At 43.4% G+C, this 12613-nt stretch overlaps 1 protein-coding gene across 1 annotated transcript; it reads right to left on the bottom strand.

The window, feature by feature from the left end:
• Positions 1-7636: 7636 nt before the first annotated feature.
• LOC139361943 (THO complex subunit 5) lies at positions 7637-9872 on the bottom strand. Its single transcript, XM_071091467.1, has one exon. It carries the CDS (start codon positions 9815-9817, stop codon positions 7766-7768), a length of 2052 nt encoding a protein of 683 aa, XP_070947568.1. The 5' UTR covers positions 9818-9872; the 3' UTR covers positions 7637-7765.
• Positions 9873-12613: the final 2741 nt, after the last annotated feature.

Genomic DNA, 12613 nt, shown 5'->3' on the forward strand with positions numbered 1-12613 from the left:
ATGACTCGAATAAACACAACAGACACACAGACAGAAGCATCTTATAAATTTATAAGATTTTTCAGCCAGGCACGGGGGCTCATGCCTGTAATTCCAGCACTTTGGGAGGCTGAGGCCACAGGATCACGAGGTCAGGAGTTAGAGACCAGCCTGGCCAACATGGTGAAACCTGTCTCTACTAAAAATAAAAAAATTAGGCAGGCGTGGTAGTGCCCACCTGTAATCCCAGCTACTTGAAAGGATGAGGCAGGAGAACTGCTTGAATCCAGTAGACAGGGGTTGCAATGAGCCAAGATTGCGCCGCTGTATTCCAGCCTGGGACACAGCAAGACTCTGTCTCAAAAAAAACCAAAAATAAAAAAGATTTTTCACTCAGCCTGGGCAACATAGTGAGATCTCTCTCTACAAAAAGTTGTTTTTTTTTTTTTTTAATTAGCTGGGCTTAGTAATTTTTGACCACATGATAATTTTTTACAGGTGTGGCACATACCTGTAGTCCTAGCTTCTTGGGAGTCTGAGGTGGGAGGATCACTTAAGCCCAGGAGGTTAAGGCTGCAGTGAGCTGTGATTGCACCACTACACTCCAGTCTGAGGAACAGAGTGAGATCCTGTCTCAAAGAGTGAATAAAAATAATTTTTAAGAAAAGATTTTTCATTTGCCAGTTTTCAGTTTCTTCCTCACTTTAGGCTAGTAATGCCTTGCATACCTGTTCCACTCCCTAAACAATTGTTAGAGAGGCAACTCCAAATTTGCATCTTCAAAGAGAGGACTCAGGCAAAAGAAAGAAAATTTACACCTCAAAGGCACAGAACTTAGATCTACACAAAATCAAGGTTTGTTACATAAACTGTAAGCCATTGTCTTTCCCAGAGATAAAGTTCCTAGTGATTTAAGTCAAAGACAGAAATGCCCTTACAAATGGAGATTACCTTTAAAGATGTAAATTTCTTCCACAAAGAGTTTCAAACACTGATTTTGTTTCATAGGTAGTCTTCAAATTGGCTGTTTCCTAATTAGATTACTGGCTTTAGAGTGGAGCCCACTAAAGGACAAGGCCAAGAAAGCATGCAATCCTCAGGGCCCAAACCACACTTTTCTTAAAAAGTCCAAAGAAGCAGGTAGCCTCCTGTAGTAATAAACATTAACTGCAAACTGCTATCAGCTACCCCTAACACTGTAGCTCTCACCAGTCATCAAAACTTCAGCCATCACACATACACTAAGGTCAAAAGCTTTCACAGTACCAAGCTATCTCCGGTACTCCCAAAAGCGAAAAAGATCTGATGACGCCCTACAAAAGAGAGCAGAGTCTTAGACCTGAGAGGAATCTGTCCACTTACAACTCTTAGGATTGCATGAGAAAAAATAGCTTCCTCTCAAAAAGAGGAGTCTGGTGCTTTTTCTGTTTTTTTACTACAAACTGAAGTTCAAAAAAACTTCCTTCAAATTAAAAATTAAAATTAAAAAAATTTAAAACCACATATTGAACAGACACATTGCATATATTGGGAAAAATCAGCCCACAATAGTTCCATTCTGAAACTATTGGATTTTAGAGAAAAAGAAAAAAAAATTATTGTGCAAACAGGCCAAAAAAAAGTATTTTTAAAGAAAAAGAAAATTAGAATGTCACCAGACTTTCAACATGAGTGTTTCATGCCAGAAATCAATGGAGTAACACTTAGAATACTCAAAATGTGAGCCAAGAATTTTAAATCCAGCTCAGCTGATATTCAAGTATTAAGGCAGCAAACACACTTTAGCAAACAAACGAGGATTTGGGAAACACTATTTCCAGGGACCATTTCTGAGGATCTGTTAGAGAAAGCTTCAGGCAACCAAAACAGCTAAAGAGGCAGCAACATGAAGACTGCTTAAGTGATTCAGCTAGTAAAGGAAGACCAATGAAAATATTTTTGTTAGACTTAATGAAATACCATTATTTCATAATGCCTAATGAATTAATAAATCTATTCAATGATTATCAGTGGCTGCTAATGAAATGACTCCATAGTCTGGGGTATATACCCTGGTTCTTCATCTCAGACCGAAAGAACTCAGGACACAAACACACACAACGAGTGGGTTTAGGAAAGGAAAGTTTAATAGAGAGAGAAAAAAAGAGAAAGAGCAAAGGCTTTCTCATGCTGAGAAAGCGGGTCACCCAAGAGAAGGTCTCTGGGTTGTGGCAGAATGCAATCAGTTTTGTACAGAGGCTTGAGGAGGCAGTGATTGATGTACATAGGGCCCAGGGGATTGGCTTGACCAGGAATGCCATTTACACAGCCCGGGAAAAGACTGGCCCTCAGACCCTAGTCTTTTATTATTGGGGGAACGCACCCCCAATATTTCAATGCAGGGTCTTTCTACTTTCCATAATTGTCGGCCGGCTGAGAAATAAAGAGAGACAGTACAAAGAGAGGAATTTTACAACTGGGCAGCCGGGAGCTGACATCACATATCGGTTGGACCATGATGCCCATCTGAGTCTCAGACAAGCAAGTTTTTATTAAGGGTTTCAAAAGAGGAGGGAGTGTAAGAACAGGGAGTAGGTACAAAGATCACATGCTTCAAAAGGCAAAAAGCAAAACTACTAGTAAAGGTCTAACAAAGATCACATGCTTCTGAAGGAACAGGACAAAGAGCAAAAGCAGAACTACTGATAAGGGTCCAACAAAGATCACAAGGCAAAGTGCAAAAGTAGAACTACTGACAAGGGTCTATGTTCAGAGTGCCCGTGTTGTCTTGATAAACATCTTATACAACAGAAAACAAGGTTTGAGAGCAGAGAACCGGTTTGACCACAAATTTACCAGGATGGAGTTTTCCCAACCCTAGTAAGCCTGAGGGTACTGCAGGAGACCAGTCCTTATCTCAACCACATAAGACAGACATTCCCAGAGTGGCCATTTATAGACCTCCCCAAGTAATGCATTCCTTTCTCAGGGTAATAATATTAATATTCCTTGCTAGGAAAAGAATTTAGTGATATCTCTCCTACTTGCACATCTATTTATAGGCTCTCTGCAAGAAGAAAAACATGGATCTTTTTGCCCGACCCCGCAAGCAGTCAGACCTTATGGTTGTCTTCCCTTGTTCCCTAAAAATCACTGTTATTCTGTTCTTTTTCAAGGTGCACTGATTTCATATTCAAATACACATGTTTTATAATCAATTTGTACAGTTAACACAATTATCACAGTGGTCCTGAGTGGTCCTGAGGTGATGTACATCCTCAGCTTATGAAGATAACAGGATTAAGAGATTAAAGTAAAGACAGGCATAAGAAATTATAAAAGTATTATTTGGAAACTGATAAATGTCCATGAAATCTTCACAATTTATGTTCTGCTGCAGCTCCACCCGGTCCCTCCATTCGGGGTCCCTGACTTCCCGCAACATTTTATCATGCAGATGCGGCTTCTACCTGGCCGCCATGATACCTGCACATGTGGTTTTACCTAGAGGCTGCCATGACACAGGCACACATTGTGACAAGGAAAAGAGAGCAGGAACCGCCATATTGAATGTAACCTGGCTCCCAAGTACAGCTGCTGGCATTTACTTATAAAAGCTCCTGGCCAGACCAGGCATGGTAGCTCACACCTATAATCCAAGCACTTTGGGAAGCCGAGGCAGGTGGATCACCTGAGGTCAGGAATTCGAGACCAGCCTGACCAACATGGTGAAACCCCCTCTCTACTAAAAGTACAAAATTAGCTGGGAATGGTGGTGCATGCCTGTAATTCCAGCTACTTGGGAGGCTGAGGTAGGAGAATCGCTTGAACCCATGAAGCTGAGGTTGCAGTGAGCTGAGATCCCACCATTGCACTCCAGCCTAGGCAACAAGAGAGAAACTCTGTGGGAAAAAAAAAAAGTTCCTGGCCTGGCATGGTGGCTGATGCCTGTAATCCCAGCACTTTGGGAGGCCAAGGCAGGAGGATCTCCTGAGGTCAGGAGTTCAAGACCAGTCTGGGCAACATGGCGAAATCCTGTCTCTACTAAAATACAAAAATTAGCCAAGCATGGCGGCAGACATCTGTAATCCCAGCTACTCAGGAGACTGAGGCAGGAGAATCGCTTGAACCTGGGAGGCAGAGGTTGTAGGGAGCTGAGATTGTGCCACTACACTCTGGCCTGGGCGACAGAGTGAGACTCCGTCTCAAAAAAAAAAAAAAAAAAATTAGCTGGGCATAATTAGCTGGGCGTGTTGTTGCACTCCTGTAGTCCCAGTTACTTGGGAGGCTGAGGCAGGAGAATCACTTGAACCTGGAAGGCAGACATTGCAGTGAGCCAACATTGCACCACTGCACTCCAGCCTGGCTACAGAACGAGACTCCATCTCAAAACATAAAAAAAATTTTTTTAAGAAAATAAATAAATAAATAAAAGCTCCTAGTTTGCATATCGTTCAGGCTGCTTTCTGTTAGAGAATAAATGGTTTGGGGTTGCTTTTTATGAAAGGAAAATTCCACTGAGAAATTATTTATTAATTTCTTTTTTTTTTTTTTTGGGACAGAGTCTCGCTCTGTCACCCAAGCTGGAGTGCAGTGGCATGATCTCGGCTCACTGCAACCTCTGCCTCCCGGGTTCAAGTGATTCTCCTGCCTCAGCCTCCCGAGTAGCTGGGACTACAGGCGCCCACCACCAGGCCTGGCTAATTTTGGTTTTTGTATTATTAGTAGAGATGGGGTTTCACCATATTAGCCAGCTGGTCTCAAACTCCTGACCTTGTGATCCGCCTGCCTCAGCCTCCCAAAACGGTGGGATTACAGGCATGAGCCACCACGCCTGGCCATTATTTATTAATTTATTAATTAATTTATTATAATTATTTGTTTATTAATCATTGATAATCTCCCGTATTCCTGTATTACTATCACAAAAACAGGACAAAGGTAACTTACATGCCCCATGATGGAAATACAGTGAACTCTTGAACAACAGGCGTTTGAACTGCAGGGGTTCACTTATATGCAGATTTTCCTTTCCCTCTGCCATCCCCGAGACAGCAAGACAATTCCTTTCTTTTCTTCCTCCTCAGTCTACTCAAGGTGAAGACAACGAGGATGAAGACCTTTATGATGATACACTTAAACTTGTTGAACAGTGAATATATTTTCTCTCTCTTATGATTTTCTTAATGACATTTTCTTTTCCCTAGGTTACTTTTTTGTAAGGATAGAGTACATAATATATATAACATACAAAATATGTGTTTATTGATAGTTTATGTTATCAGTAAGGCTTCCAGTCAACAGTAGGCTATGAGTAGTTAAGTTCTGGGGGCTTCAAAAGTTATATGTAGGCAAGCATGGTGACTCACACCTGTAATCCCAGAACTTTGGGAGGCCGACGTGGGCAGATCACCTAAGGTCAGGAGATCGAGACCAGTCTGGCCAACATGGTGAAACCCTATCTCTACTAAAAATACAAAAAGTTAGCTGGGCATGGGGGCACGCACCTGTAATCCCAGCTACTCAGGAGGCTGAGGCAGGAGAATCACTTGAACCCAGGAGATGGAGGTTGCAGTGAGCCGAGATCGTGCCATTGCACTCCAGCTTGGGCAACAAGAGCAAAACTCCATCTCAAAAAATAAAAAGTGATACGTGGATTTTTGAATGCATCGGGAATTGGTGCTCCTGACCCCCGTCCACCTTGGACAGTTGTGATATTAATTATTAAACACTAAAACTGGCCAGGCACAGTGGTTCGTGCCTGTAATCCCAGCACTTGGGAAGGCCAAGGCGGGTGGATCACTTCAGGTCAGGAGTTTGAGACCAGCCTGGCCAAAATAGTGAAACCCCATCCCTAGTAAAAATACAAAAATTAGCTGGATGTGATTGCACACATCTGTAATCCCAGCTACTCGGGAGGCTGAGGCAGAGAATCACTTGAACCCAAGAGATGGAGGCTGCAGTGAGCCAAGGTCATGCCACTGCACTCCAACCTGGGCAACAGAGGAAGACTCCATCTCAAAAAAGAAAAAAGAAAAAAACATAAATAAACACTAAAGCTTTGGCATTTTCTGCATAAAATTGTCAAATTTTTTCGTGTATTTTTGTGAAGTCCTATTTTTTTCTTGCCATTCATTTTGTAGCAGTTGCTGTTTGATAAAAGTTGCTGTGTAATTTTTTGTTAGAAAAATAGTAAATCTTTCGATTATAGTTAGTCTTGGTGACATAAGATATTTGTAAAGTTTAGGGTTCTTTAATTCTCAGCACAAAGTGGCTGTTGCACTAACCCCAAGTAGTGTGTTGGCAATACTTTTCAAATGGCTAAAAACACCTAAAAAATGTTTATTCAGAAATATCTGTCATTGCTCTGTTGCCAAAACGCAGAATAGAATTTAGACTTATGTCTAAGTCCCTGAGATCATATGCTAAAATCAATTAAAAGCAACCACTGACACTTTCTTGTTTTAGAACTTTTACAGTACAGAAAATAACATAATAGCTTACTGTAACGAGGCATTTGTTAGAGTTTTGCATGAGATTCTAATGCTTCATGGTTAGGTATGGTGGCTCACACCTGTAATCCCAGCACTTTGGGAGGCCGAGGTGTGTGAATCACTTAAGGTTAGGAGTTCAAGACCAGCCTGGCCAACATGGAGAAACCCCATCTCTATTAAAAATACAAAAATTAGTTGGGCATGGTGGTGCATGCCTGTAATCCCAGCTACATTGGAGGCTGAGGCGGGAGAATCACTCGAACCCAGGAGGCGGAGGTTGCAGTAAGCCAATCACACCACTGCACTCCAGCCTGAGTGACAGAGCAAAACTCTGTCTCAAAAAACAAAACAAAAAAAATAAACAAAAAGAGAGAGAGATTCTGATACTTCAGGAGGCCCCTACATGGTTCATCTACAATGGTTACTGTATTAGTTCGTTTTCACACTGCCGATAAAGACATACCTGAAACTGGGAACAAAAAGAGATTTAATTAGACTTACAGTTCCACATGGCTGGGGAGGCCTCAGAATCATGACGGGAGGCAAAAGGCACTTCTTACATGTAGGTGGCAAGAGAAAAATGACGAAGAAGCAAAAGCAGAACCCCCAATAAACCCATCAGATCACATGAGACTTACTCACTATCACGAGAAAAGCAGGGGAAAGACTGGCCTCCATGATTCAATTACCTCCCCCTGGGTGCCTCCCACAACATATGGGAATTCTGGGAGATACAATTCAAGTTGAGATTTGGGTGGGGACACAGACAAACCACATCAGTTATCATAAAAAATCTGGCAGGATTTTAAAACTCAGTTACTCCATTTAGCTACTGATTGGAAAAGAAAGAGATAAGGAAAGAGACCATATTAAGTCTATGCCAGTTACTTGGCTAGAAATATGATAAATGACTTGTGGTAGACTTGAGGTTTTCAGAAATACTGTTTTACTTAAACTGTTTCTTATCTAAATTCTTACAGAGTAACAATTTTATCATTGATTATAGAAGACAGGGATAATAACTCTTAACTCTTGCCACTCAAAAATGCAGTGTCAGGAGTGGTAAGCCTAGAGGCCAATATTGATGACCTGGAAGGTGGTCCATGTGATTGTCACCAGAAAGTGCCTTTATTTTTTTATTTTTTTTATTTATTTTATTTTATTTTATTTTATTTTATTTTTTTTTCAGGTGACGCTTTTTAATCGGCTGGTGTCTTTAGAGAATATCAAGAGTCACATGTGGGCCACAGCAGAAAGCAGAAGCCCAGGACTCAGGGTGAGGCCTTGGGGGAAACAACAGGCTGGGCGAGAGGTCAGCGATGGCTGAAGAATCCCTGAGGATGGTTGTATTTAAATGGCTTCATCCTGCTGGGACCCCTGAAGAGCCGCAGACACATCTTCTCCTGGGGAAATTCCTTGGGCCCCTCCACACTGTCGTCATGGCTCTCGGTCTCCAGGTAAACATCCAGCAGCACACACAGCCGCTGCAGCTGGTTGGTCAACAGCTGGTGGCTGGGCCAAGGGCCACACAGCTCCTTGTAGCACACATTGACTTCACCCTCCATGGCCCGAATGTTGTCATCATTGCTGTTGGTTTTCTCCCCTTTCCAGTTCAAACAGAGCTGGAAAACAGGTGGGATGGAGGAGTAGCCAGGATTCAACACCACAGTGGCCTGCAGTTTGGCTGTGCCCCTTTCGATGAGTGCCATGTAGTAGAGATTGGTGTCCCCAGCCAGTCCCGCATCCACAATGTCTTTGGTGAAATGCAGCTCCATGTAATCCTCATGGGCAACTGTCACCCATTTCACCAGGCGAGAGACAACCTTGGCAGGGAAGAGGTACTGGCAATCACTGGTAACTGGCACAATGCCATGTTCTAGGGATGCAAACTGTTTGTGGAGGGCCAGGCGGGACTGCACCCTGGGCTTCAGAAGTTTCATGGTGGTCTCCATGTGGCTGGCGCTCAGCGAGTGGTCAGCAATCACTGTTTGCTGGGGCTGCTCTTTGGGGAAGTGGAGGCCACCAAGCTTCTGTACCCACAAGTAGGGGTGACCTAGCTCAAGTACATAGTCGCTCAAAGTCAGGATGCCAACTTTATCAAACTGATACTGATTGGCTGGATTCGGAGTTTTCTTTCCATGATCCCCAGGATACAAGCAACTCAGGACTGAGTCAGGAGACAGCAAGTCACCTGCACTGATGGGGGTGATCAGCTCTGTGGCGGTTGTCACTTTGGCTTTTACTGTCATGATGTTGAGGTTCATGAGGTAGTAGAAAGTCAGGTGAAGCACGCTGTCATCTTTGCACTTCAGGTCGAGCATGACGGACAGTGGGTGCCTCTTCAGCATCTCTTTGCGTTTGTCGTCCAACTGAACCCCCAGCGTGGGTCTCCGGCGTTTCGTGGTCTGCTCCTCCTCAGCATCCGAGTCACTCTCGTCATCTTGGGAGTCCTCTGGAGGCTTGAAAAGAGCCTTGGCTTCATCCACACTGCCTTCGATTGCCACAGATAACGTCTTATCACAGGCCTGCCCATATGCAGTGGCCTGAACAAAGAGGACATAGAGGGGAGGCGGCAGGTGCCTGGCTGTCTCATACTGCTTGTGAGCCTGGTCGAATGGCATAAACAGGTACTCCTGCACCGGAAGGGAAGCCTGCATGATGCTGTTGAGGCGGGGCTGGAGGCTGCTCAGGTACTCCTTCTTCACCTCAATCTCCTTGAGAATCTTCTCCTTGTTGGATAGGCACTCTCGATACTTCTCTGCCAGCCTTTTCCGCTGCTCCAGCTCCCAGTCTAGACGTGCCAGTGTTTGCTGGTGAGGGTCTCCCATGGTGACTTCGGCCTTGCTGATATCTGGTGGAGCCTCCTTATAAAACTCCTCTAAACTGACCAGATCAATTTCTTCATGCTTCGACTTAAACTCCAAACATTTGGTGATCTCCTTCTGTAGGTGCATCACCTCATACAACAGGTTCTGGAGCTGCAAGTGATAGGCATCTACTTTCTGCTTAGCCTCGTGGGTCTGATCTCTTCCTTTCTTCAACCTGATGTGGGCTAATCGGTTAAGCTTCTTTAGAGTCATGAAATGCACACAGCTCTGAATCCTCCGTTCTTCAATTTCGATTGCCACATCCTTGCCACCCCTGCTCTTCAGGTCTTGGATCTCAGCCATCAGCCTCTGTAGCTCCTGGCAGGTGTACTTGTATAACTCATAGTCTCTGCCAGGGTCCCGCAGATCCACCTCGGCCTCCTCACTGTAGTATTTACCTTCCTGCTCAGTGTCAGATCGATTCCGCTTTCCTTCAGCTGGGGCTCCATCACTTCGGATGACTTTGGGCTTCCGTTTTTTGCTTGATTCTGATGACATGGTTGTTCCTTGATGTCAGGAGGAAACAGCAGAGACCTCACAGCTCCGCGAACCTGGAACCAGAAAGTGCCTTTATACAACAAAAACTTGAAAAATCAAAAAACATGAATTTTAAGTTTCCCATATCACCAGTCTTGGTGTTTATATTGCAAATTTATAGTAATATTAAGAAATAATTTGTCGTGTTTGCAAATTACATGGGGGACATAAAGGAGTAAAATCCCTCTGTAATAAAATGAGTTCACCACTGTGGTTACCCATCTACAGAGCCTCTTTGATGAGGCCAATGGGTTGTGCTCCAGGGTTTACCCTCGAATTCCCCGCACACACTGGGCTGTGACCAGCCCAACTGAAACCTGCATGTAGTATGTTTTCAAGCCTCATACATGGCAAATGGAAATGATATGGTCAACTGCATTTGTAGGAGAGTTGTAACCTAGGCAGGGGTTGGCCTCCTTTAAGTAATGGAATGATCTCAAAGGCAGGTTCGCTGGCCAAAAATATCTGCTATGAATAAAGGTGCCTGAAATCCTGCTATGAAAAAAATTAAAAATTAAAACAAATAGGCCAGGCACGGTGGCTCATGCTTGTAGTTTTAACACTTTGGGAGGCTGAGGCGGGTGGATCGCTTGAGCTCAGTAGTTCGAGACTAGCCTGGGCAACATGGAGAAACCCTGTCTCTACAAAAAATACAAAAATTACCCAAGCATAGCGGCACACACCTGTGGTTCCAGCTACTTGGGAGGCTGAGGTAGGAGGATCACTTAAGCCTGGGAGACAAAAGTTGCAGTGAGCTGAGATCGTACCATTGGACTCCAGCCTGGGTGACAGAAAGAGCCTCTGTCTCAAAAATAAACAAACAAATAAATAAATATAAAAATAAATAAATGTGACAGTTTAGAGATTTAAGAATAATCAGAAGGCATATTAAACAATTTGTAAATCTTCTTTTATCCCAATTAAAGTTAACAACTATAAGGAAAAAAAATGTTTATAGAGAAATCAAGGAAACATGAATATTCACTAGATACTTGATGATATTAAGACCTTTGTTAGGTTGATCCTGGTATTGTGATTATATTTTAAATGAGTAGTCTTTGCCTTTTAGAGATTCATAGTGAAATATTTACAGATAAAATTATATGAGGCCTGGGATTTGGTTCAAAGTAGCCTGGAGTGAGGGCTGAATATTTATTTATTTATTTATTTATTTATTTATTTATTTATTTATTTATAATAGCGATAGAGGGTCTCACTATGTTTTCCCGGCTGGTTTTGAACTCCTGGCCTCAAGTGATCATCCCACCTCAGGCTCCCAAAGTGCTAGGATTACAGGTGTGAGCCACTGCACCCAGCCTAAGGGCTATATTTTAGATGAGAGAGTAGAAGCAGCAGGTAGGCCAAGGGTTGATCCTCATTGAGGCTGGGCAATCGGTGCATGCAGGGGTTCTCTTACTAGTCAGTCTCTACTTCTGTTGTTTGAAGTTTTCCATATAAAGCGTTTTTAAAGAAAGAGTGTACACACTTTTTGAGAGAGAGAGAGATTGAGAGACTAAGAAAATACAAAACTAGCCCAGGCACGGTGGCTCATGCCTGGAATCCCAGCACTTTGGGAGACTGAGGCGGGTGGATCACGAGGTCAGGAGATTGAGACCATCCTGGCTAACACAGTGAAACCCCATCTCTACTAAAAATACAATAACTTAGCCACGCGTGGTGGTGGGCACCTGTAGTCCCAACTACTTGGGAGGCTGAGATAGGAGAATCGCTGGAACCCGGGAGGAGGAGGTTGTAGTGAGCTGAGATGGCGTCACTGCACTCCAACCTGGGTGACAGAACAAGACTATGTCTCAAGAAAGAAAGAGAGGGAGAGGGAGAGGGAGAGGGAGAGGGAGAGGGAGAGGGAGAGGGAGAGGGAGAGGGAGAGAGAGAGAGAGAGAGAGAGAGAGAGAGAGAGAGAGAGAGAAAGAAAGAAAGAAAGAAAGAAAGAAAGAAAGAAAGAAAGAAAGAAAGAAAGAAAGAAAGAAAGAAAGAAAGAAAGAAAGAAAGAAAGAAAGAAAGAAAGAGAGGGAAAAAAAAGAAAAAGAAAATACAAAACTAATTGGAAGTTCTGGGTGTGGCTTTGTGACTGGCTTCATGATCAAGTGATGTGCCTGGGTCATTTGATAGGAACCTTCTCATTTCAGTATCTTTAGTTCTTTCAACTTGGGCTGCACATAGTCCCCAGAATACACTCTTCCTGTTGACAGATGTAGATGGTAAAGCCCTGGCGGCCAGCTTTCTAGAAACTGAGTTGTGTGGGGTGAGGGTCTCAGCATTCCATTTGAACAATTCTCCTGTGCTTGTTAGGGAGCTCCCATCCTCACCTGCACCTGGTGTCTCCCAATCCGGAAACCCTGAATTTTGTTTTCTCTGGAGAATAAACCTCCAATCCTCTGTTTGGGGAAGGAATCAACAGTCCTCCAAGTCGTTCAGCAGTCCTGGGTGAGGGAAGGAACCTGGGGGCTGTCAACAAATCCTCCCTATATTAATAGCTGCTTAACCCTATTTCTGAAGACTCCAGCTACCACAAATTCCTGAGCCTTTTCAAGATTCTGTGGTGAAAATAAAGTCGGTTCTCAGCTGTTTTCTTTGACAGCTTAGTATTCTGTTTTCCTGAGCCTGTTGAGAGGTTTGCCACTCATTCATTTATGTTCTCCTCTCTTGCTCTCCAGGTTTCATGAGTCCACAGAAAATACACACACACACACACACAAAATACTTTTAGCTAGGTTCTGGAAGAGAGCAAAAAATAAA

The sequence above is a fragment of the Macaca nemestrina genome, chromosome 1, assembly GCF_043159975.1.
Source record: "Macaca nemestrina isolate mMacNem1 chromosome 1, mMacNem.hap1, whole genome shotgun sequence".
NCBI lineage: Eukaryota > Metazoa > Chordata > Mammalia > Primates > Cercopithecidae > Macaca > Macaca nemestrina.